Genomic DNA, 15,689 nt, shown 5'->3' on the forward strand with positions numbered 1-15,689 from the left:
TCCTTCCAAGTGCTTCACTGTTGCCAGGCGTTGTTCCAGCAGTCGCTGGGATCGCTTGGCTCTCAATTTGCTCGTGGTCGGCGTTGCCTGCGCCCCGTCGGTTGTGTCGCCGTCGACGTCGCCAAAGAGCGATTGTGCAAACTGTTCGCCCTCGCCGTCCGTCGGCATTGTCGTGGCATTTCCATCAAATCTGTCGTACTTTTCATCGTGCCGCCCATCGTCGGCCACGACTGCTTGCTGCATTTGCTCGGCAAGAATGTGCTGCAGATCGACCATCTCGATAGCAGTCGCCCGCGCCGCGACGGATTGCATCAGCGTATTCCTGCGCTGGTCGTCATGGATCAGTGACGTCGGGGTCGCGTTGGTTCCGCTGCTGATTTGTGACATCTCTTGGGCAATGGCGGCCGTCGTCTGCGGCTTGGTTCTGTTCATGTTGATGCGCGCGTCGGCTTCCAAGCGCTCGCGCGACGTGACTTCTGACTCCACACGTTGTACGAGGCGGTCGTATTGAGACACCGCATCGCTCACCATGCGAAGGCCGTCCTCCACCCGCCACATGTCGCCATCCATGCGGCGATACGCTTTTCGGATCTACGTGGCGATGGACAAGAGCTTGAAAGAGAGCGAATCGGGAGGTACCAAGATGACATTGGAGCGCACGTCGTTGGACATGGTTTCGATTCGAGAGTTTTGGAAGATGATGGGTTCGTTGACCTCCGGGGCCACAACCGCGTCGTTCCAACTCTGCTGGCTCAAGTTGTTCAAGCCACTGAGGATGCGCGCGCACTCTTCGATGATCACAGTCTTGCCGTTGCACACGCGAATGTCGTCGGGGCCCTACCAGTGCCACGCCATACGCCCCATTGAGAACTCATGTGCTGCCTGTCGAACGCACCATCGACTTGCTCAACTGAATTTTGATCTGCGCCTTCTCGTACGCGTTGCACGCATGGAGAACCTCTTGGACGAGCGTGACAGCGCCGATCCCGAGCTTGTCGCGAGGCTCACCGAGGCCCCATTCCAGTGCCTTGTCCAAGGCAACACACAGCTACGCGTGGGAAATGGGAATGAACATAGTCATTCCATGCAGCGTCATCAACCTCATCATAGTGCTCTTTTGTCCACTTGGAGCTATCTCGCTCCTTTAGGAAGGCTCGCTCAAGCTCCGACTTGGTCGCTTGGAGCTGCGCTACTTCCATCAGGTTGAAAGGTCGCATGGGAATGAAAAAACCTCTGTAACGTTATATGTTGCTGCGACGGCTAAAAACCTCTGTAATGTTATCTGTTGCTGCGACGGCTGTATTGGTATTTCAATACGGTTGACTTTCGGATTTGCAATCTTGCCGAGAAACGGATGTCTAGCGCGGTCGTGATTGTTGGCGCAGGCGTCGTTGGCCTCACCACGGCGCTCCAACTCATACAGGACGGCATCTTGCCATCTCAGATCACCATCGTTGCGAAGGACGGCCCTGACAAGACAACGTCATTCGTTGCTGGCGCCCTCTGGGAATGGTAAGGTGCACCCACTTTCACATCCCCTCTCACGGCAACAACGCAAAACACAGTCCTCCCTATCGTATGGAAGCGAGTCCAAGCGTGCTGAAGTGGTGCGAAGCTACGTTTCGCAAATACGTGCAGCTCATGCGGTATGACATGCGAACCAAGTCTCCTGGGAATGCAATTGTATCGTGCGTAGAGACTATCCTGAGAGCGGCATGCACATTGTTCCAAACATCACCGTGAGTCAGCATCCAATCAAGACGAACATAGCTGCCAAAGCGATGGCTCCTTCCTATCGAGAAAGCTCCGATCTTACGTCTCCCGCAATGTTGCAGTGGCTTCAAGCCCACGGAGCGTCCGAGCTCCGTTCATTTCACCATTTGCAGCACTATGACGCTATCGTTGCTGACATGGGGGTCTACCTCAACTGGCTAAAGGATCAATTGGCAGCGCGCCGCGTCCATATTAACATTCAAAACGTCGTCGATCTCCGCAAGTTGGCGACGCCAGGGACAGTCGTCGTCAACTGCACGGGGCTCTTCAAAGACGATCCTACCATGTTTCCATGCAAGGGACAAGTCGTGATGGTTCACGCTCCTTGGATCCGTTCTGCAATTTGCGACGAAGATTCAGGCGCGTACATGATTCCACGACCAAACGGGAACCTCATCTGCGGCGGCACTGCCGAGAACAATGTGTGGAACACGGATGTTCTGGAGGAAGTCACGAAACGCATTCTACGGACATGTGCCCTCGTCGTGCCAAGTGTTGCCCGAGCCAAGATGGTTGCTGCGCGTGCAGGGCTGCGGCCTGAGCGGAAGGGTGGAGTTCGCATCGAAGTTGAGACTACTCCGTCTGGAGGTCATCTCGTTCATCATTACGGTAGTCTGCTTGAGCAAATTCATGGTCCGTGTTGTACGAGTGACCGTGGTTGATGCGTGTAGGACATGGTGGGTCTGGGTTTTGCCTGGCGTGGGGAACGGCCGTCGAGGCATCAGCTCTCGTCCGTCAATGTCTCGCGCATCGAAGCAAGTTGTGATAATCTTCGGTAGACGTAACCCCTAACATGCTGAAGGAGCGGGTGCGCGTCGCAGGAAGGCTACACTTCCTCTGAGGTTGCATCGGTTGAATCTTCGAGAGATTTGGAAGCTTGCAATGTGATTCGCCCACGAAATAAGAATTTTAATTGGTCAAAATATTTTGATTTTAGCGAATCATGCGTGATCAAGATAGTTTTGTAACCAATCAAAAGCGTGCATTTTTTACCCCAATGTTAAGAACACGTGGCATCGAAGCATTTTAGGCGAGTTGCCAAGTTCATTTCGGTTTCCACAGCGCATCGAGAGAACAGCAAGATGAAGCTTCCCGCTGTGTCGTTTCTGATGGCGATTGCCGCTGTCTTCGTGCACATGCCGGCCGTGGTGGAGAGTAACCTGGCGGGTGTCGACTTCGGCGGCGAGTTCTTCAAGATCGCGCTCGTAAAGCCAGGCAAACAGTTTGAGATTGTTACCAATGTGCACAGCAAGCGAAAGACCGAGACGATCGTGTCATTCAATGGCGAAGAACGCCTTTTTGGAGCTGACGCCATGAACATTGAAGTCCGTCGACCCCAAATGGCCTACTCTCAGATCCGCCGCCTGCTTGGGACGACCGTGACGCATCCTGTCGTCGAATCCATGGTAAAGTCCGAGTACTTTCCATACACATTGACGCACAACGACACTCGCGGGTCCGTCGCCCTCAAGCACGACGACCAGTTCACATTCCACGCCGAAGAACTTGTTGCAATGGTTTTCACCCATGCAAAGACCATCACAAACGAGTTTGCAGAGAGCCCAGTGAGGGACTGGGTAGTGACAGTGCCAAGCTACTTTGTCGAAGCCCAGCGCCAAGCTGTGATCGACGCTGCGGAAATCGCTGGCATTCGTGTGTTGTCGTTGATTGACGAAAACACGGCCGCCGCTCTCCAACATGCGTTGGCGATCGAAACCCCTCAAGCTGGAAAGCCGACGCGCGTGCTCTTGTACAACATGGGATCCACGTCGCTTCAAGTGTCGCTGGTCGAGTACTCGAGCCGCATTGTGCCTGACGGGTTCAAGAAGAACAAAACGGTTATTGACTTCGAAGTCCTCGGTAAAGCTTGGGACGACACCCTTGGCGGGTCGCAATTTGACCTCCGCCTCGCAGACAAGTTTGCCGACGAGTTTAACACAAAGCTCAAGAAGGGTGACGACGTGCGTCAAGTTCCACGCGCGATGGCCAAGCTTCGTGCTGCGGCCCGCAAGACCAAGATTGTGCTGAGCGCAAACGAAGAGATCCCTGTTGTCGTGCCGAGTTTGCATGCCGATTTGGACTTCAAGAGCAATGCCAAACGCGGCGAGTTTGAAGCGTTGTGTGCCGACTTGTTTGGTCGTGCGTTAGGCCCCGTTGAGGCTGTGCTGAAAAAGACTGGGCTGGCCAAGACCGACCTTGACGCGATTGAAATCATTGGCGGTGGCGTACGCATTCCCAAAATCCAGTCGGTGCTCAAAACATACTTTGAGCGGGACTTAGGTCTCCATTTGAACGGCGATGAAGCGATGGCTCTCGGCGCGGCCCTCCACGGCGCCAACTTGAGCACGGCATTCCGCGTGCGCCACATCGGCATGACTGACGTTGCATCGTTCCCCATCGGTGTCCGTCTTGTCGATTTGCACCACGAGCACGCTCCATCGACGAATGAAGACGCCGAGGAAAAGCACTGGGTCAAGCGCGCGTCCTTGTTTGGCGAATCTCAACGTCTCAACGTCAAGAAGTCTGTCGCGTTTGCGCACTCGACCGACGTGAGCTGCACATTTCGATATGACCAGCCGTCGGGTCTCCCGGCTGGCACGTCGGCATTGATCTCTCGCTACAACATCACAGGGATCGAAGCTTTTGCGACCAAGCACGCTGACAAGCAGTTGGGCGAACCCAAGGTGACCCTCACGTTCTCGTTGGACGCCAGCGGGTTGGCCAGCATCGTCAAGGCGGAAGCTACGTTGGAAGAAGAAGTCGAGGTCGTGGAGAAGAAGAAGATTAAGAAGGACAAGAAGGAAGCGAAGAAGGACGACAAGAAGGATGCTGAGGCGGACCCCGCCGACGACAAAAAGGACGACAAGGAAGCGGCTAAGGACGCTGACGAGGACGAATATGAAGAAGTCAAGACCATGCAAAAGAAGGTCCACCGAGCGACGTTGACTGTCGTGCGCGCCGACGACATTCACCGCGCCGACGCTGGCATGTCGATCTTGCCCATGAGCGTTCGCACCAAGCAGGAATCGATTGCCCTTTTGAGCGAACTCGACAAGGCCGACAACATCCGCAAAACGAATGCGGAAGCCAAGAACCGCCTCGAATCGTTTGTGTACGAAGCCCGCGAGTACTTGAGTCAGCATGAAGACGTGTTGACGGCGGTGAGCACCCCTGAGCAACGTGAGAAGCTGACGTCGGAAGTCGACTCAACGGAGGAATGGTTGTACGACGATGGCGACAACTTGGACGCGAAGGCGTACAACGAACGCTTCACTCCCCTGCGCGCTCAGTTGGATGCGTTGGAGTTCCGTGTGAGTGAAGTGACGGCGCTGCCCGAAGCGATCAACAAAGCCGAACAATATGTGATCTCGACAAAGGATTTGATGGAGCAATGGGTGACGGAGAAGCCGCAAGTGACGGACGCGGAGCGCGCCGACATTGTCGCCAAAGTTGATGAATTGGCGACGTGGGTTCAGGAGGAAAAGGCCAAGCAGGATGCAGTCGCGAAACACGAAATGCCCGTGCTGACGTCGGGTCAAGTCCTCAAGAAGATCTCCTCGGTCAAGAAATTGGTGACTGCGCTGAGCAAGAAGCCCAAGCCAGTCGAAAAGAAGGACGATGAGAAGAAAAAGGCCAAGGACAATTCGTCCACGGCAACGGAAGGCGAAGCCACCAACCTTGATGACGTGGCTGCGGAAGGAAAGAAAGATGCCGACACCGACGTCAAGAAGGACGACGGCGCGGCCACAGATGACGTCCAGACTGCTTCGGATGACAAGAAGAAAGATGAGCTGTAGCGAACAACAACGTAAAATATACTCTTCCTCCTCGTTCCAGAAACATTGAGTACTTTCGTGAAGAGGGAGAGCGATGCATTCCAATAATGGGCAGTCGAGTGCATTATTTGGCCATTTTCGCCACTTCAACGACACCAAAAATGCAAAAAGAAATGAGATTGTTGAGCAAATACTCGAGAGCCAGTGCAAAACCTCAACTATCCCACTGTCCAATCGAAAGCGGTAGATTTTTAGTGCAGCGACACTCAAATTCCAACGAAATGACATGTTTCCAATTTTGACCATCAAGAAATCTGGTCGAAAATTGCCGAATACCCGGCCAAAACATGGCCAATAGAAATTCTGTATTGTTTCGATTTACCGCATTTCAGCCAATGAAATTTATTAAATGTTCAGACCGTGATTTTGACCGTCATGCACCCGCGTCGATTACCGCTTGGCGCTGTTGAAACGAAGGATGGAAGCGTTGTGATTCCTCCGACGACCCGCGCAGATGGAAGCGTTCGAAAGGAGATTCGAGTGCGACAGGGATATGTGCCCCAGGATGAGCAGCCTGTGTATCGTCCCAGGGCATTGCGACTCGGCGCGGCAGAAGCAACATCGCCATCACAACAACCTTCCCCGGCACGTGCCTGGACTGCCCCAAGCGAACCGGACGATTTGTCAACTCGAATTGACTCGCTTTCTCTTGATGACAGACGTTCGAATATGCGCGAGCAAACTCGACGCATTCCATTGGGAGCCATGGAGACCGAGTCGGGGGAAGTGGTCATCCCACCGTCCAAGCGTTCCGACGGGTCTGTACGTAAGCAAATCCGTATCCGATCAGGCTTTGTGCCACAAGACGAGCAGCCTGTATACCGTCCTCGCGTCGTCCGATCCGTCTCCGCTCAACCGGAGCCAAGCGGATCACAATCGCGATCAATGCCAGATGAATCCGTGTCCTTGGATGCAATCCATCTCGATGACACGCCTTCATTTTCTGAGCCTTACGTAGGCACCACGACAAGTGTTGCCACAGATGACGTCACTTCGCGTCATCCTGCTTGCTCCAACGAACTAAAACCCCGACGAACACGAGATGTCGAGCCCAGGCAAGCCTCTACAACCTCGGATAGTTCATCACGCAGACAGCGTTCTTCTCACCGCCCACGTCAACATCGTACCCGCCGTGATGCTGGTCAGGATGAGTCCCACACAACACCGGTGGCTGCTTCCAAGAAGCCCTCCCCCAACACGCTTCGCGTCGTCGAGCTCTAGTGTGTTTGAGCCCGTTTGGTGAACACATCCAACTCGAAGAAACGTTGTATCATGTGTTGACTATGGTAATGTAAATACGCCCTCGTGTGTGCTGCTACGGCGACGACTGAGCTGTCCTTGCTTAAGCAGACGCTTCCACGTAAGCGGCGGCCAGCGCTTGGACGTGCGCGACGGATGCGTCCGTGCCGTGGTCGATCTCGTAGGTTAAGTACTTCTTGAACAGCGCCTTCATCTTCTTGGCCGACAGCGACAGACTCAACGCCCGTTCAAACAAGAGGCGTGTGCTGTCCTGGGACCCATACTTGATCTCACGATCCAAGTAGACATTCCACAGGTCCATCTTCTTCGGGTACGTTGCAACGAGCTGCTCAAAGACGGTGCGGCCGTGTTCGTGCTGGCCATACTCGTACTGCATGAAGGCGAATTTGGTCAGGACCTTGACGTGCTTGTGCTTGGGTAGCGACTGCATGCTGCGCGAAAGGAGCTGCCGGGCCGCGGCTGCGTCGTCCGCCGCCATGTGGTACTTGAGACCTCGGAGCCAGACCTTGGCGCTTGTGTTGAATTTCTTTTGCATGGTCTTGAGGGTGCTAAGGACGTCGTCGACTTGGTTGTGCCGCGAGTAGATCTCGACGAGTTGGAGATAGACCTTCTTCGGGTCGTTCGCGCGGCATGCCGAGTTGAAAACGCGCTGGAACGACGCTTCGTCGCCATGGTCGTGCTCAAAGTTGAGAAAGGCGACCCACACGTTGAATTTTTCTTGCACGTCGCGAAATGAAATCTTGGACGTGGCGCGGGTCGCGACGTCGCGGGCTGCCGCGATGTCCGTCTGGGACACATGGAATGCCATGTACTGGATCCACAGGAACGAGTTCTGCGGGGACACAGCCAAGAGGCGCTCAAAATCGTCGGCACTTTCAGGGACACTGTCACCCGCCGCCAACGCACGTTCTCGGTATGCGACGTACATGTCTTCGTGTTCCTTCATGCGCTTCTTCATGCGCTTCAACTTGGACTGCGACGCTTCATCGTCGTCAACGTCCTTCTCCTCGTCGTCACAGGTGGTCGAAGGCTGATCAATCGAGAATCCATCCCACGTAAAGTCGGCATGAGGCGCTTCCACGGGCTCTGGATCGTCGTCATCGCTTTCATCGTCGTCCTGGCCCATGGCGTCGTCGTGTTCGTCATGCGACTCCTCGTCTTCGTCCTTGGCACCTTGGTCGTCACCACCCATGTCAACGTCTTCGTCGTCATCGGATGCAACTTCTGCCTCGTCATCTTCTTCGTCATCGCTGCTCTCTTCGTTTTCGAAGTACGACGGCTTCAACCCGAGTGAAACGCGCCCGCCTTCGACCTTGAGCACCTTGGCCTTGACGTAATCGCCGACTGAAAACACCCCGTCGAGCGACTTGACCTTGGCATCGGCAACCTCACTGATGTGGCAAAGGCCGCTCACGCTGCTGTTGTCAAGCAGTACAAATACGCCGTACGCCTGGATGCTGCGGATCGTGCCCTTGACAGTTTGGCCGACCTGGAGGGACTTGACGGTCATCTGCCCGCCGGTCACGATCGACGCCTTTAAGCTCAACTCGACTTTACCGTTCTCGACCTTGGTCACACGGCCGGCGACGAGAGTCCCAGGGGGGAACGCCGTCGATGGCTCCTTGACAAAGTCATCGCTCAAGTCGCGGAGCATCACACGCGCCGTGACGGATCGGTGCAGGCGGACAAACACGCCGCCCGTTGCGACGGTGGCAACGTAACCCGAGACCAGGTCACCAACTTGGGGCAATTTGCCCTTTTGCGCACAGTCCGCGGCGACGTATTCGGTCGGGTTGGCGAGCGCAGACGATTTGACCGTGAGTTCCAACGATGGTTCGTTGCTCAGCACGACTGCTTGCACAAACGTGCCGTGGACGAATCCCGCCAGTGGCAGGTTGGACGGCGTGTCATGGACTTCCGTCACACAAATGCGACCAAAGGTATGCGCGCCGACTTGGACCATGACTGACGGAGCGGCCAACGCACGCACCTTGAGGTTCACACGGCCCAAGACGACAGATCCGACGGCAAATCCCGAGCGGGTTTCCTTGTGAGTGGTCAAGTCCAACGTCTTGGCCTCGCGGTCGCACGACAGCACACGAACAGAGAGCGGAGTGCCGACGGGGAACGACTGCGCAAACGACGCAAGTGCCGCCGGGTCCTCGGACAGCTCTAGCACATGCACAAAACCGACGACGCGGGCACTGAGACGCACCATGACCCCGTCCTTCGTCGTTTCAACGACCACCCCGGGTAAGAACTTGCCCGATTGGAGCAATTCATACCCTGCATCCGCCCAGTCGGCACGGGGAGTCAAGTGGTTTCGTGTTTGGTCCGCGGCTCGCAGCGACACGTTGATCGAGCGGAAGTTGGCCACGTTGTCTGGCCCAACTGGTTTGCGCTGGTTTGCGCCTTTCTCGACGAGGGCGACAATGCGGCCGGTCACGATCGAGTTGACCGAGTACGCGTCAAACGGATGCGTTCCCTTGGTTGTCCCGTCCACATCGACAATCGACACGAACGCGTTCACCTTGCCGGCGCTCGTCGTGCACTTGATCTTGAGCTCCATCGCATCTTCCTTGATCCCGATGATGCGACCCGTCACGGACGCGCCAATGACAAAGTCCGTCCCGTGGTACTTGGGCAAGTGTTCATGGCTAGCATCACTCTTCTTTAGCTGTTGCTTTTTCGAAAAAGACGACGCGAGCACGACGAGCGGGACGTCGTCGAACGGGGCGCTGGACCCGGCCTTCACGTGTCCTTTTACGATCACCTTGTGCACTTGACCGACTTCAAGGGCCCATTCGTCGCACGTCGCCGACGGTTGATGGAACGACGTAACTTGGAGCAGCGCCACGGCGTGCGAGTCGGCAACGGTCACGACGGCGTACTCGTCACGGACGAGAACGATCGTGGCGTCGACTGGCGTGTCCTTGGTCAAGCGGGAGGCGGCTTTGCGACCCTTCTTGTCGCCAGCCTTGACAAATTCCGCGGGGTCCGCGTGGCCGTAATACACTTGCTTTTCAAAGTCGTAGTCGATCAACCGGAGCTTGACCCTGTCGTTGTCTGTCCAGTCCAAGTGGGTCGTGTTGGGAACAACAACGGTCGTGTCGTCATCCGACAACGAACACACGTAGCCGTACGCCTTGGCCGAGATGAACACGGCCTTTTCTGTGTGGCCGACCGTATGCGCGATGGCGGGGGCATGGCTCGCGGCGTGCTCGGCCAGTAGCGCGGCCAGCCCATCGACGGACGGCGACGGCACGCGAAAGTCGAGCATGAATTGGTTCTTCTCCGCGTCCACCTTGTGCACAACGCACTGCACCGTGTCACCAATTTCAAACAACCCGTCCGGGGAGCTCACAAAGCGGTCGGTCAAGAACGCAATCGGCGCCAACGCTTGCAAGTTGTTGAGAAAGCTCACAAATACACCGAACGGCCGAATGTCGCGAACAAAACCAGTCACGACCTGGCCTTCCGCGACGTCCTTGAAGGTCGACGGCATCTTGGCCTTTTGCGCGACAAGGGTCGGCTTCTTGGTCAAGTGGAGAAGTCCGTCTTGGGATTGAAACAGCACGAGCGCATCGAACGCATCTCCGACGGCCACCGACGGCGAAAACGCGCGGGGAAAGTCCGTCAAGTGCACGACGGGGACGATCCCTTCGATGCCGTCAGTGGTTTGCACTCGGACAATCGAATCCTCGACCTCGACAACCGACACTGACACGACCGTCCCGGCGGCAACGGCAGGCGACAACGAAGGAAGCGATCCCTTTGCCGCCGTCTTGGACATGCTGCCGGTCGTGTCAAACGTCAGAGTCATGCGCTTCTTGGTCGAGTCGCAACGGGCCACGGCGACCTTGACCACCTGACCAGGGGTGTATGCGGCGCCAATGTCCTCAACCCCCGCGTTGTGCAACGTCGCAGCCGGCACGAGCCCAAACACGCCGTTGTAGAACCCAACGATAAGTCCAAAGTCGGCAATTTTAGTGACAAATCCGTGGGCGACTGTGCCAGGGGTGGCTTGATCGTAAGAAGTCAGCGGAGGCAGGTCGGACGAGACGAGGCCCTTCTTGAGCGTCAAATACGTCTTCTTCGACGCAATGTCCACTTGCAGCACGCGGACTTCGATCGCGTGGCCGGGTTTGTACTTGGACATGGTCTTCTTCAGCGCGACGGACGGTGCGTGCGATGCGCTCACGACCCCCCGCACGCCTTCGCAGATATCGACGAGGATGCCCCACGACTCGACAGACACTACTTTGCCCTTGATGAGAGACCCTGGCACGAGATCCGCCTGGCGGAGCACCGCCTTGGACAAGGCAGACGGCGCCAACGTCAAGTTGACCAACCCGTCGAACGCAGAGTACCCGACGACGCGACCAGCAACGATTTGGTCGAGCTTAAAGTTTTTTTCGAGCTTGTCGATGCGTGAGTCCGAGACACGGGAAATGTGCGCGTACGCCGGCCGAAAGTCCTTCCAAGGGAGGCGTTCGCCGCCGACGCTGGACGGACCCGCCAAACTGAGGAGGAGACCAATGCCAGCATCGATGCGATGGACCACGGCATCTTGCACGACATCTCCAATCGCCTAAAACCTCGAATGTGAGTCGTGGCGGATCGCATGGATTAGAAGACGCGTACGTGCTTGAATTCCGGCGCTTGCAGGTACACAATGTGCGGCGCCATGGACAGCATGACGGCCTTGGTGGCGGCATCGATGGCGACGATACGCGCGCGACCCTTGAGCCCTTTGCTGTACGCGGCTGCCCACTCCTTCTGGCACGGGTTACTCATGTGGTTGAATTCAACGGTGCCGGAAAAGAAAGTGAGAAAGTTGACTTGAAGCCCGTTTGCCAGAACGTCCTCGACCTTGACGTTCAGAAGCATCCCAAGCGACAGCGTTGACATCGTGTACGAATCACCGCGCGTGACGGCCTTGACAGCCACGGAGCGCTCCGTGGTCAGTGTCGCCGTATTCGTGTGGGTGTTTACACTGGCGACGACGCAGAAGAAGAGCTGCCCGGGGTGCGCGTCAGTGTGGCCTTCTGGCAGATGCAGGTCCTTGGACGGAATGAACCCTGTGAATCCTCGGACGCCGACGTTCACGACCACGCCGTGGTCTTCGACACTGACGACGCTGGCATAGACCGATGCGCCTTTCACCATGTGTTTGATAGTTAGGTTTGCGTTGACGAGGGACGTGCGAAGCGAGAGTTCGATGCGCTTGCCGCGGTCCTCCTTGGACGATTTGAGGACAACACACGCGACGTACTGTCCAATGTGGAAGAGGTCCGTGAGCTTCACGGACGACGCGTTGTCGTTGTGGAGTTCGTCCGCCGTTTCTTTGCGCACGACGACACCGTTGAGCTTGTTCGGGAGACTCACGACGATGTCGTGGTCGTTGATCTGGCGGACAATGCCCATCACAAGCATCTGCGGGCGCAACGTTTTGAATGTAATGGTATGCGCCAGTGCGGGCTTGGCATCCGGGGTTGCGGCCTTGTCCGACTTGACGTCTTTCGATTTGTGGTGCTTGGGCCGCTTGTGCGACGTCCCGTTGGCAGTGGTCGGAGTGTCGCCGACGATGGACTTGTCCTTTTTGCCAAAGAGGACCTCCGAGTCGGACGTCTTTTTCCGCTTCTTGGATGCATCCTCCTCGGCGGTATTCGGCTTCTTACCGCGCGGAAAGCTCACGTCCATTTGGTCAAGTTTGTGTTTGAAGCATGGCGTTTCCGCCAGACTTTTTGGTTGGTGCAAAGCTGTTAATACGAAATGACCAATCAAATCGCTCGATGATATTTTCTTGAACGGACATTTTTTCCCACGGGACTGCGAGATGCGGCCGCCGTGGCGCTCCACACCGTCCCACGCGGCGCATATGACGGTGCTTGTGGCCATAGCGTAAAACAGAGCATTGTGTAGCTGTGTAGGTCCCTTTCTGTGACCGGCATTCTGTGGTTGTCATCACCGTGACGACACACGTGAGAGCCATGCCGCCACAGACTTCCGCGTAAAATCGTGCCGTTCGGCATCGCCCGCATGCCCTCTCCGATTACCAAGTGTAATGCTACCTGCATTGCATCCTGGGTATTCTTTTGCGGATTCAACTTGAACTCGTCGACTTGGGCAGCCATGCGCTACGGGTACATCCACGATGCATATCGCGAAACACGTCATGAACACGTGAATGCGATTTGTCCTTTCAGAGCCATACCGTCTTCGTCGATTTTGTTGCAGCTGCCATTGGTGCCTGTCATTCTACCTGAACAGCTTTCCCAATAAAGCGTCGGCAGTCATTTGAACTGGTTGGTAGCGATGAAGCTAACATCACGACCTCGCGTCGCGTCCACGGCATCAGGATCGATTCGGCGGTGGTTTGCCACACGATCGTGCGTGATCGGTCCCAGTCCAAGTGGATTTATGAAGCTCCGGCGACTGATCGCGAGGGTACTCGAGTGCGCTCAGCCTCCATCCCCTCCTCGTCCACGGTGCCGGTTTCCTCCGCGCCGCGGTGCCGCAGACAAGTAGACACAACTACATTCGTTGTTCATTTTCACGCATTTCCCACCGGTCCGTTCGACATACATACATCCTGGAGAGGGAGGTGGTCTCTACAACATGACCACGTCCGAATCGAGGTTGCGCCGCGTGTCGGCCTGTCCAAACCGCGTGATCTGACTTGACTCGGATTCTTTCTCGTCCATGTAATTGCTGCGCGACTTCTTGACGACGTACACGACGGCCATCACGGCCATCACAAATGTCATCCCGCTCCCAAGAACAACGTACGGTGTGCTGTCCGAGTCGCCCTGGCTCGACGCTTGAACACTTACGACGTTCTCGGTCCCACCGATCACGCTGGTCGGGACGGTGGTCGGCGCATCGGTGAATGCCGGAGACAGAGTCGTTGCGTCAGCGCTGTCCGTCAAAGGAGCCGTGGTGGGGGGGACAGGGACCGTGGTCGTGTCAGTCGTGGAGTTGGTCGAGTTGTTGGTCGTGGTGGCAGCTTCTGTATCGTAATGCGGCGATGTTGTGGTGGAAGTGGGGACGACGGTAGTAGCCGAAGTGGGGGCGACCGTTGTGGTGGTGGAAGCCTCCGTCGTCTCGGGAGGAGGGGTCGGGGCGGGGCTGGTCGATGGTTTGGCTGAGCTAGTCGATGGAGCTGGGGGAGGGTTGGTCGGAGAAGGCGACGGGGGCGGCGGGTTCGGGTCGGAAGGATCAAAAGTCGGCAGTCCACGAGTAAACTGCTGACTTATCTGGGTACACGCGCCGGCCTGGAGGGCAACTTTGGTCTTGATGGTTTCGCCAGCCCACGACGTCATTTCCACTTCGGTCTCTTCGAGTTCGACGCCGAGTTTGGTCGTCATGAAGTAGAAGCACGGGAGAAACGGTGGCGCGGCGCCGCCGTTCACCTTCATTTCCTTCACCCCCGACACCGTGTTCATTGGCTGGACGTACAGCCAAAACTTGGAGCTTCCTTCCTTCGCACACACTTGGACCCCTCCGGAGACTGGGCAGTCCACAAACTGCCATTCGATCTTGTATTTGTCTGTGAAGTGCCCTGTGAGCTCGTTAAAGAGCGGCAACGTCATGTCGAGGTCGCCATGGCTGCACTCTGGACACCGATCCGTCACTTGAGCGGTCATAACTTTGTTGGATGTGCATCGCGAGTCTGTGCACTGGACTTGAACGCATCGACCACAGTTCAACCCTTCGTTGTACTGCTTGTCGTTCATGGCGACGTGGTATTTGGTCGCCGTCGGAAGGTGGTTCATGGGGGCGCAGTTACCTGTGCTAGCCTCGACACCGTCCGGGCCGCCGTACGTGGACGATAGCCCCGAGTATGTGGTGGCTGCATGCACCGCCAGTGTTGTGGCTGTGGCAGCGAGGACGACTTGTCGGAACAGCATGCGTTCCAGTGTAATTCAGGAATTGCGTTCGGCGGCTGCCGCTCGTGCCGACGAGAGAGAGAGAGCTGGTTCTCCGCATGTTACAAACTCGACTCGGCATGACGGCGACCACATGGAATTGGTGCATGTCGCGCAAATTCATTTCGACGTGGGCAACTTTGCTGGTACGACACTTGATGTTTGTATACCGATGGCGCTGATTTTATTCCAACGTGGTAGAGGCTTGGCCATGGCAAAAAATGTTTCCTTATTCGCCATGCCACTAGCGTATAAATGCACCAAACAAAGCGAATGCAGCCACGGCCGGCACCATACGTAGACAGTTCCTTCTAGACAACTTGCGTCGATGTTTTGAATGCAAGCAGCATGAAGGCACCTTCGGACGCACAGGATCCAAGTCCGTCAACGACCTCGGCGTTGGTTGTGGCAGGAACATTCTGGCGACATAATCGGGACGTCGCGGATTGTTCTCGTGCGGTTTGTATAGAGTCCCAGACCAACATTCCTTGGTCGACCCGTAAAACTGACTTGAAATTTGTATGGGACGCGCGGGCGCCGCCGACCGCGATGCCTGGAAACCGAGAGGGCGGCCGCTTGGCGCCAGTGCGCTGCCGGCCTCCCAAGCCCCCTCCTCCTCTTGACCCGAGCCTTGGATGGACAGAATGGCTGCAAAATCCTGCCGACAAGTTCACGGGGATGCGTGCTGTATACACTTGCAGTACAGTTCAAACTTTGCATGGATTTCGCACCCAAACGAGCGTCAATGACGCCACCTTTCACGAGTATCCACTGCTGCCGCTTGAGGCTGGACCGACGACCGAGCAGCGTCCTCGACAACGACCAGCACAGCCTCTTTTGGGCCGCCAAAGGAGGCGCACGTCACGTGGGATGGACTGGACGAACCTTT

General features: G+C 56.4%; 5 protein-coding genes across 6 annotated transcripts in view; 2 read left to right on the forward strand and 3 right to left on the reverse strand.

Moving 5' to 3' along the window:
* The window catches only part of H310_01494 (hypothetical protein), a gene marked incomplete at both ends in the record, with an annotated part of 1,369 nt that extends 170 nt beyond the window's left edge, over positions 1 to 1,199 (reverse strand). The window contains 4 exons of the mRNA XM_008864608.1: positions 19 to 591; positions 640 to 837; positions 896 to 1,048; positions 1,101 to 1,199. Coding sequence (XP_008862830.1) covers positions 19 to 591; positions 640 to 837; positions 896 to 1,048; positions 1,101 to 1,199 — 1,023 coding nt within the window. The remainder of the gene's footprint in view (positions 1 to 18; positions 592 to 639; positions 838 to 895; positions 1,049 to 1,100) is intronic.
* Positions 1,200 to 1,333: 134 nt separating this feature from the next.
* Positions 1,334 to 2,714, forward strand: H310_01495. Of its 2 annotated transcripts, XM_008864609.1 has the most exons (4): positions 1,334 to 1,512; positions 1,566 to 1,646; positions 1,697 to 2,382; positions 2,445 to 2,714. In XM_008864609.1, exons 1-4 carry the CDS (start codon positions 1,355 to 1,357, stop codon positions 2,537 to 2,539), a joined length of 1,020 nt encoding a protein of 339 aa, XP_008862831.1. In that variant the 5' UTR covers positions 1,334 to 1,354; the 3' UTR covers positions 2,540 to 2,714. The 2 variants fall into 2 exon arrangements, with proteins under 2 accessions (XP_008862831.1, XP_008862832.1); XM_008864610.1 differs by having other exon boundaries at positions 1,697 to 2,714.
* Positions 2,715 to 2,755: 41 nt separating this feature from the next.
* Positions 2,756 to 5,613, forward strand: H310_01496 (hypothetical protein). Its single transcript, XM_008864611.1, has one exon. The coding sequence runs from the start codon at positions 2,856 to 2,858 to the stop codon at positions 5,568 to 5,570; it is 2,715 nt and encodes a 904-aa protein (XP_008862833.1). The 5' UTR covers positions 2,756 to 2,855; the 3' UTR covers positions 5,571 to 5,613.
* A 360-nt stretch (positions 5,614 to 5,973) lies between these two features.
* On the reverse strand, positions 5,974 to 12,592 carry H310_01497 (hypothetical protein). Its single transcript, XM_008864612.1, has 2 exons — positions 11,514 to 12,592; positions 5,974 to 11,460 (listed from the first exon to the last, which is right to left on the reverse strand). Exons 1-2 carry the CDS (start codon positions 12,570 to 12,572, stop codon positions 6,952 to 6,954), a joined length of 5,568 nt encoding a protein of 1,855 aa, XP_008862834.1. The 5' UTR covers positions 12,573 to 12,592; the 3' UTR covers positions 5,974 to 6,951.
* Positions 12,593 to 13,391: 799 nt separating this feature from the next.
* On the reverse strand, positions 13,392 to 14,891 carry H310_01498 (hypothetical protein). Its single transcript, XM_008864613.1, has one exon. It carries the CDS (start codon positions 14,780 to 14,782, stop codon positions 13,484 to 13,486), a length of 1,299 nt encoding a protein of 432 aa, XP_008862835.1. The 5' UTR covers positions 14,783 to 14,891; the 3' UTR covers positions 13,392 to 13,483.
* Between the last annotated feature and the right edge of the window lie 798 nt (positions 14,892 to 15,689).

This window comes from Aphanomyces invadans (assembly GCF_000520115.1).
Source record: "Aphanomyces invadans strain NJM9701 unplaced genomic scaffold supercont1.2, whole genome shotgun sequence".
Lineage (NCBI taxonomy): Eukaryota > Oomycota > Saprolegniomycetes > Saprolegniales > Verrucalvaceae > Aphanomyces > Aphanomyces invadans.

Bases quoted from the DNA above. Each gene is read 5' to 3' on its own strand.
- H310_01495 (XM_008864609.1), top strand. From the start codon at position 1,355: ATGTCTAGCGCGGTCGTGATTGTTGGCGCAGGCGTCGTTGGCCTCACC. The intron at 1,647-1,696 runs GTATGACATGCG...TATCGTGCGTAG, and splicing joins AAATACGTGCAGCTCATGCG to AGACTATCCTGAGAGCGGCA. The intron at 2,383-2,444 runs GTAGTCTGCTTG...TGATGCGTGTAG, and splicing joins TCATCTCGTTCATCATTACG to GACATGGTGGGTCTGGGTTT.
- H310_01496 (XM_008864611.1), top strand. From the start codon at position 2,856: ATGAAGCTTCCCGCTGTGTCGTTTCTGATGGCGATTGCCGCTGTCTTC.
- H310_01497 (XM_008864612.1), bottom strand. From the start codon at position 12,572: ATGGACGTGAGCTTTCCGCGCGGTAAGAAGCCGAATACCGCCGAGGAG. The intron at 11,461-11,513 runs GTACGCGTCTTC...TCGAGGTTTTAG, and splicing joins AAGCGCCGGAATTCAAGCAC to GCGATTGGAGATGTCGTGCA.
- H310_01498 (XM_008864613.1), bottom strand. From the start codon at position 14,782: ATGCTGTTCCGACAAGTCGTCCTCGCTGCCACAGCCACAACACTGGCG.